The sequence below is a fragment of the Perissodus microlepis genome, chromosome 13, assembly GCF_051167445.1.
Source record: "Perissodus microlepis isolate ML-2025 ecotype Zambia chromosome 13, ASM5116744v1, whole genome shotgun sequence".
Lineage (NCBI taxonomy): Eukaryota > Metazoa > Chordata > Actinopteri > Cichliformes > Cichlidae > Perissodus > Perissodus microlepis.
In genome coordinates, this window is record NC_140473.1 from 726,904 (window position 1) to 735,307 (window position 8,404).

Consider the following 8,404-nt stretch of genomic DNA (forward strand, 5'->3'; position numbering starts at 1 on the left):
CCCTTTTTAAAGCTCAGACATGTATATGCTACCTAAACTAAACTTAGTTAAGTAATAAATACATTAACTAGTTGTTAGTGTGACTCTGGGATCTAATTATAGAGATGTTGCACAAATGGAAGTAAGCAGTCCTACATATCTGTTTAATATGTGCACTGAAGGTCCAAAATGACTCAGGCTCTTAACAGGAATATCAGTTATTGTGACTTCACTGTTACAAAGTTGTGACCCAGTATTTTCCTGAAACTGAACATACAACTGAGAAAAAGCCTGAATCAGGAGCTGCATCGTTCCCAAGGGCAGCGATGGTGGTAAACTGTAAAGCATATGTTCACACAGGCTTTGATTAAAACTTCTTGCTGTCGTTCACCCTCAGCATCGCAGGTTCATGAACACTTGATGGAAACATCTGTACATTCGTTGACTGGTGAAAGTTCTTCATTGTGATTGGTTTGTTCGGCAGCATCAGGAAAGCTGATGTTCACTGTTCAAAAATGAACTGTTGTGAACAGAGTTGTTTCACTGGCACCTCATAAATCTTTTTAAAAAGTGGCGATGAATAGATTAGTCTGCTGGTGTTCCTTTAGCTGTGTAGCCTCATTTTCTAAAGACCTGTCTGTACTACGTTCACAAATACTGCTCAGCCACAGTTAAACATGTCTGCTTGAAGAATGAACCAAAGCTTTTACATTTGAAGACACATTTTTGAAAGTTGTTTTGATGTAAGACAAATGTGCATGAGCTTAAGGCTCATCTGCAGAACTGCTCCAGTATCCTAGAGTTAGGCAGGAAAAACTGCAAATGATGCAAAACAGTGCAGCTAAAAAATGTAAATATTATTAGTAACATTGAAAGTCTAGTTACAGACTCACGTTGAATGCCATTTCTGTAGGATACGAGACAAAAACCCAACTTTGACTTGTAAGAAATATTTTATTCGTTCATTATATGTGTTGGATGGAAGAGTGATGTCTAAGTAAAGTGGTGCAGTGCAAAAACATGTGTATGCATGCTGCCTCTGAGGTCACTAATGGCACATCTTCTGTTGGTGGATCTGGATGTGACTGGGTCATAGTTTGGGTCATTTTTTTCCTTTGGTTAAAAGCTGTCACGTTTGTTTATTTATAGCACCAAACCACAGCAATGTTTGAGCTCAAGCTGCTTTATACTTGCAGCCCCAAGACTAGTTTTCTATTTATTATCCAAGTCTGTTGGGCCTCCCACAGCCCAGAAAAATACCACCCTGACTTTAACTGATGTGTAAGCAGTTTGCTAATCCCTCTGCAGTCAACACGCCAGTCCCAATAATTCAGTTCAATCATATTGTTTAATTGATGCTTTTGACTTTTATTACACAGAGTGCCAACTCTTAACGAGCACAATTGCAAAGTGTATAAAATAAAATAAATCACAAATTTTTACACACATTTCATTCCGAACACAATGCAGCCAACTCTGCTTGATCCTTCAAGCGCTGTAAACGCGACTGATCAGTCATGTGACCTGGCAGTGAGTCTTTAAGCACGCTCAATCATCCGGGTAAGGAAAGAGAAGGCAGAGAGCCCACAGCATCACTCAGGAAGCTCCAACGTGTCCCTGAGTTCAAGGCTCCAGGACGTCAGGCTGTCAGTGGCTGCACAGGTTTTCACAGGTTGAGCTTCATGTCATTAAAAGTGCCGGATCACACAGCCTGTTCAAACACTGACTAAATGTTGTTGTCATGGAAATGGGCTCCTTTATTCAGGTGGCAGAGCAGATGCAGGCAGGTAAAGGACAGAGGAGTGATACAGAGTGATGATCAGACCAGGACGTATAACTCATGGTCTGAAGTGACACAACGCCGTCACTGAACTTGTTCTGTATGAAGAGTTTTCACTTACACACTTCCTCAGACTCACAGAGGATTAATCACGCTCTCAGGAAAAACACAGCAGATAAGATCCAAGGACCAGCCCGAGCGCGCAGCATCTTTGAAGGCTGACAGGCTTTGGCTCGAGCACTGGAATGATCCGCTCTCATGTTCAGTTTCTCAATAGTTTCTTGTGAGCACATCGATTACATTTTACTTTAATACTGCAATTAAATGTACTGAGATTGGTCTTCGTGAATAGGAATGGCTGACCTGGGAGTGTATACAAAAATGTCACATGTGACGAGGTGTAAGATCAGAAACAGCTTAAAAAAGGTGCTGTAACAGCTTCCTGTCAGGCTGGGGTTAGCATGAGTGCGTGTTCGGGCATCAGAGACTTGCTGCTAGGATCTTGGCTCGGTTCTCTTCGTACTGGTGCAGCATCCTCTGCAGGTTGTGGTCAGCGGGAATCACCTGCAAACACACACATCATTCTTAAATATCAGGAAGATCAGTGTTAGCTATGAGGGATTTACTCTACACAGAAAGCAGCAAAAACATGGCTCCAAACCAGTGATTAAAGCCTGTGTTCTGGGGGAAGCGGGCAAAACAAACAATGATACAGTGTCTCTGCGCTGCACTAAAGGACAAACCTGGATAAAACTAATTGTAGGGACGGCTTTCCCAAGCGTTCTTCATAGTGGGGTTGAATATGCTTAGTCACAAAGCAAGGTTTGAAGCGTAATCCTGACAGCAGACAGTCTTCTGAATCAAAACAGAGCTGGTTACTCCAAAAGAGACGCCTGAAAGCTGAAGGCTCTGCCTCTCAGCCTACTGTGGTGGCTGAACGTCCCTGTCACTGCAGTATTTTGGATCAACTGAAGGCTTTTCAGGGAGTTTTTAGGACATCCTGATAAGAATGAATATGTCCAGCCTAGAAGTAATAAATGCATGAACAGGAAGAACACCACTACACAGGGCTCTTCTATACAGTGACCATTTTTCCAGCAAAGATCTTCTAAATGAGTGGATAGAGTTGGATAGAAAGAATAGAAAACAGTGCTCGTATGTGTTGTGTGTGGATGAGGCATACAGTATGACATGCTTTGAGTAGAAAAACACTTGATAAGAACGAGTCCAATCACACTGACACAACTCGTGCTTCAAAAACAACTTGGGTCAATCAGACCTGGGAGTTTGGCCCAGGTTCCTCGTCTTGTTTCTAATCAGTGTGGAAGAGTGCACTGCCCTGTCCTTGTTATGGGGGTGGGCTTAGTTGCAACAATATTTAGGTGGGTGGCATGAGACAAGAACCCAAGGTTTCCCCAAATCATTGTTATCATTCACTGTGTGTGTCTGTGGTGTGAGAGTGAGTGTACTACCTGAAAGCAAAGCTGTGCTCGTGTGAACACTCACCAACACAGGAGCAGGAACAGGCCAGGAGGTACGCCTAATTAGCCAGTCCTCATAAAGCTGGTGAATGGACTCAAGATACTCCTGGTGGATGGACGCACACACACACACACACACACACACACGCACACACACACACAGGTCTGAGAGGTCTTGCATCTGTTTCTAAGAATGGTTTGAAATAGCGACAGCTCACTGCTGATATTTATGGGCTCCGAAGTTTAACAAGGATTTTATTTAAGGTCTTTTTATCCAGAACGACTCTAACTCTTTGGGATTTTAAGATTCATGTTTGCTGCCCCACTAAACCTCCTGTGAAAGACGTCCTGAACCTTACTGATTGTTTTAATCTTGTTCAGTCGGCGCTCCCTCCCATGAGCGTGGACCTACTTTGGATTCGGTCTTATCTGGTGCTCTGTAATTATGTGATATTCAAATTTGCACTTTTCTGATCACTGTCATAATTCAAATTTCTGTGCTGACCAGTTAAACCTGTGCGCGAGCTCTGCATCATCACTCCTGCTACTGCTGTTTCAGAATATTGGGGCCTTTATTTGGGCATCAGCCAGGCTCTGCTCCCTCTTCTCCAACCTGCTCACAGGCAACGTAAACGTGACAGCATTTCCCCAGTTTTGGCTTCCAGTAAATTTTAGATTTGATTTTAAGCTTTAATTGTTTGTTTTTAAGTCTCTAAATGAATCGGCTCCCTCTTACCTCTCTGAACATACTCCTAACAGAGCTTTCAGGTCTTGTTGTTCCCAGAAGCAGACTCAAACACAGAGCAGGCCGGCCTTTACGGTGGCTGCATCGTAACTTTGGAACGCTCTCCTTTTCAAATTAGGACCTCCCTAACACTGAACCTGAAGACACATCTTTGTTCCCTTATTGTGACTCTTTTCTTTGTTTTTGTGACCTGTCTGTTGGGTTTTTTCCCAGTTTGTGCAGCACTTTGGTCAACCTGTTGTTTAAAAACATACTTATAAATACACTGACTTGAATTGACAGGACGCCTGCTGTAAACTTGTCATGTATGTTTTGTAGTATCGGTAGCAGTTGTCTGGTAAGGTGTAAATATTGATGCCACCTCACTGCAGTCCATGTAGTGAAGTCCCAGGTGAACAGAAACTGGAGCTAGGAGGAAGCCGTGTGCTGACGTGTGCTGCTGGTCACATCTTTAGCCTTTTGTTGCATCTCTAGGAACCAGTTTTATCTTTAAAGCAGAGCTCCGGCATTTGTACGTGTTTCAAACAAAGTGTTAAATGCCATTTGCCTTGACAAACCTCAGATTTTTCACCATGAGTTGGAAATGTTTTCAGATTCTCTGGAGTAGCTTTGTGGTCACTTCAAGTGGTCATTAGATTGGCACTACTGTGCAGCTGTCTGTGTCCCTTTGAATTGACAAACTTCAAATGAAGTGAAGCACAAGCTCCTCACCAGTGGAATGACTTTCTCCTCTTCTCTGCATCGCTGCTTTAACCTTTCATGGCAGGTCTGAGGAGACGTCTGCAGGTAAACTGGAGCCAGGGAAAAAGCCAAATATGACATGTATCATTATTATTACTACGACTACATGAACTCATTTCATTGCATAGGAATGCCATTTGTATAAACACACAAACTCAAAGACAGAGGTCAGTTCTCATCATGTACATTCAGACATGCACAGGATTCGCACTTTGTTTCTTGATGCTGAGCTGCAGCAGGTTTGTTCTGCTTGTGTTGTACTCACCAATGAGATCAACAGGAATGCAAATGTTAGCTGTAATCCAGTCAAACCACTCGCTGAGAACAGCATAGTCCACCTCTGGCATTTTCCCACTGGAAGAAAAACATGAAATAATACTCTAATTCTACTCTACTTAGCGCTCAAAGCACTTTATAAACATGTCTCATTTACTCATTCACAGGTTCTTTCTATCTAACCTAACGAGCTTGGAAAGAAAACCGACTGGACTTCTTAAAATTTCTTGAAGACGTTTCAGCTCTCACCCGAGAAGCATCTTCAGTTCTAAGGTCTCACAGTGATTTCACCCAAAACCTCCGCTGATAATGACCCACACCCCATTTCACACGTTGGCACATGATCAATAGCGGGTCAACAACACCAACTACGGCTTAAATACCCAGGACTCTCCACACATTGGAGGTTCAACCACAGACTGTAGCAGTCAAAGATCAAACCATCAACGTTCTGATTAGTAGGTGACCATCTCTACCTCCCGAACCACCCCAGCTCTCTAAATTCCCATAAATGTCAGAAATGCTCAGTTACAGGTTGGATGATTCATTTGAGACAGTTACATATTTTAAATGAAATGTTACATTTTAAGCAACTGCCTTCTCTGTTTACATAATACATAATTAATGAGTCCAACGGTTAGGGGTATACGACTGTGGAACTCTCTTCATTATAATTTAAAGAATTGTATAAGTTTACATTGTTTTAAAAAGTGTTACATGTTTAAAACGATAACTCAATATGAAGAATGCGAATGAAATTGGAGTTCATTATAATTTTTTTGTTTTATTTATTTTCATTTTATTTTTCTCCTTGTTACTATGTGGAGTGCTATATTCTGATTGTAAATTTGTTGTTTGGTTTGGGTTAGGACCGGAGAGAAATGTTAATATTAGTTTGTTCCCTGATTTTGGTGCCCACTTGTAATATAAGTTGGATTGTAGAGAGGGGGCAGGGTTTAATAAGAATATTTTCGTCTTCCTTCTCCTTTTCACACATGGTTGTAGTGCTTTATTGATAGAAAGTGTGGTTGGTTTGTTTGATCTGTTGTACCAAGTGTGAAATAAATAAATGAAATGAAATGAAACATAGCTGTGAGGCACTTTGGCCATTACTGCAAATCAACATCTGGACTATTTCATGGTAAGACTTGGCTACAATGATGCATGACTGAACACGACCTTTATTTATCACTGGCCTTTACATTAAAGACATGAGAACAGATGCTGAGCCTGACTGAAATAACAATCCATCCTCTCTGTCTGTACATAAATCACATGCACAGGTTGCACACTCTCCTACTTCAGCGCTGCAGGGCTGTGTTGTGCGGCAGAATCCATCGCTATAGTTCAGTTGAAACTGTGTGGATGATCCATGGATCAGATTACTGTACCTTCTGAAGAGATTCTCCACAAAGATGTACTTGGCGCTGAAGAGAGATCTCTCCATCATCCTAACAGGAGCTGCCTGAAACCAACAAGAAACAGCACGTGTGCCAGCATATCTGTTTGCATAACAGCCATCAGTGTGCTAGCCCAGGCTATATGGGTGTTAGCATGCAACAAAACAAGCACAGAGTAAACCAGCTGTGGTGCTAGCTAGCAGGACACTTACCACAGCTGACAGGTGTCGATCCAGCATAGTGAGCTGAACGTAGGTCTGTAGCGTGATGCCCCAGCGCTGAGGATCCTGGTACATTAAAGCCTGCGGGGACAGAACCTGCAGGTGAACAGCTAGACTGACATGCAGGGAAGTCACACTACCAACCAGCACTCAACACATTCCCAGAGCATTTGATAAGGTTGACCGGACTCCTGATGGAAGCGGGAGTATACAGAGACAATCCGTGGTGTTTACACTCACCACATCTCATCCCAAGTCAACACTGTTAAGCACCGGCGTGTTCAGCACCAGCGTGTTCAGCACCGGCGTGTTCAGCACCGGCGTGTTCAGCACCGGCGTGTTCAGCACCGGCGTGTTAAGCCCTCCAGCATCATAAAAGCACAAAATGTTTTGGAAGAATCCTTCCAGCTCATTTCAGCTCTGCACACTGACAACACGGTCAAGTACGTTACCAGAGGGTTGTGCCCTCGGACATCTCTCCATTTAGAGATTGGCTCTGTAAGGACCTGCAAGAAAGAGGCAAGGAGAGAGGAATACATTCGTGAACAAATGGTATACTTGGAGCTCGGTAACACTGGAAATCTGGAACGCACACAGCTACACTGCACAAAGACTCTGACTGACCTCGATACTGCTGGTTTTGCTGAAATATTCCAGACATGTTGTCTTCCCACTGGCAATGTTCCCCTCAACACAGATCTGAACACAGCAACGTACAGGCAGACTGTCAGACACTGCTGTGAGTCTCTGAATATTCATCACTTCCACTGAAAAACTATGGACGATCAGTCCCACATGAGAATCTGCTGTCCACATTAACATTCACATCATTCCCAGCATGCACCGAGGGGCAAACTCAGATTAAACATGGAGGCTCACCACTGCTTTCCTGTCCTCTCCATCCTGCAACAGCTTCCCTTAGAAGGGAGACAACACAGTGAGACTCGATTTCACTTCCTGTAAGTGTTATTGACTGATTGATTTGAAGGGGGCTCAATACTGTGGGAAATAGAAGGTAAAACCTCAAAGAGCTCGTTTTTAACTGTTTGTTTCCCCACATGTTCTTATGACGCTATTCTGAGTCACTCCCTTTTCATCAGCTACTGCTGGCACAGCACACAACACGTTAAGTGACTCTGCAGATACTCTGTAGGCTACAATTAACCTGAGTTCAGACTGAGATCAGATCGCTGCTGTCGATCTGTAAGCACCGGGGCAGACATTTGAACCCGGCTGGTTAAACGCTGCTTTAAAGCTCGAGTTCAGCACGGGTCTGATGTGTCCTGACAGCGGCAGCACTGACCTGCAGCCCCGGGCCGTGTCCCGCTGCGGGCTCTGGACGGGACCAGCCTGAATCCCCCGGCACACGCGTTCCTCCACCCGCTCCATCCAGCCCACAAACATGCCGGCGCCACGGCACGGCGAGCGGACACGAGTGTGACACACACCGACATCAGTGTGCTATGTCAACAGCCTGTACACGCTCCTCTGTACTCACCACACAGGAAGAAGAAGCGCCGCATTTCTTCTTCGAATTATAAGAAGCCGCATCACTGTCAAACAGCGCCACCTACTGTACTTTCCCCGCATGAACGTGTGTGTTCAGCTTCCATCACTGACACAATGTTAAAAAGGCCGAAGAAGAAGAGGCGTAGTTTTTCTCCAGAGCAGATCCGCGTTATTACACATGACAGCTGACCTGCACACTGTGTGTAGCCAGAAACAAAACGTCAGTGAGGAGCTATGGAGGGTAACTGTGTTGGCAGTTTATTTATTGTCCG

General features: G+C 43.9%; 1 protein-coding gene across 1 annotated transcript; it reads right to left on the reverse strand.

The window, feature by feature from the left end:
* Nucleotides 1-1,308: 1,308 nt before the first annotated feature.
* On the reverse strand, nucleotides 1,309-8,387 carry tk2 (thymidine kinase 2). Its single transcript, XM_084949173.1, has 10 exons — nucleotides 7,927-8,387; nucleotides 7,503-7,540; nucleotides 7,248-7,322; nucleotides 7,076-7,129; nucleotides 6,615-6,704; nucleotides 6,394-6,467; nucleotides 4,992-5,080; nucleotides 4,697-4,776; nucleotides 3,266-3,346; nucleotides 1,309-2,323 (listed from the first exon to the last, which is right to left on the reverse strand). Exons 1-10 carry the CDS (start codon nucleotides 8,075-8,077, stop codon nucleotides 2,240-2,242), a joined length of 816 nt encoding a protein of 271 aa, XP_084805299.1. The 5' UTR covers nucleotides 8,078-8,387; the 3' UTR covers nucleotides 1,309-2,239.
* Nucleotides 8,388-8,404: the final 17 nt, after the last annotated feature.

What these genes read in the sequence shown, in the direction of transcription:
- tk2 (XM_084949173.1), bottom strand. Translation starts at nt 8,077, where the DNA reads ATGTCGGTGTGTGTCACACTCGTGTCCGCTCGCCGTGCCGTGGCGCCG. An exon ending in ATCGACACCTGTCAGCTGTG is followed by an intron (nt 6,468 to 6,614) that starts GTAAGTGTCCTG and finishes TGTTGGTTTCAG; the next exon opens with GCAGCTCCTGTTAGGATGAT. An exon ending in GTGGAGAATCTCTTCAGAAG is followed by an intron (nt 5,081 to 6,393) that starts GTACAGTAATCT and finishes TTTTTCTTCCAG; the next exon opens with TGGGAAAATGCCAGAGGTGG.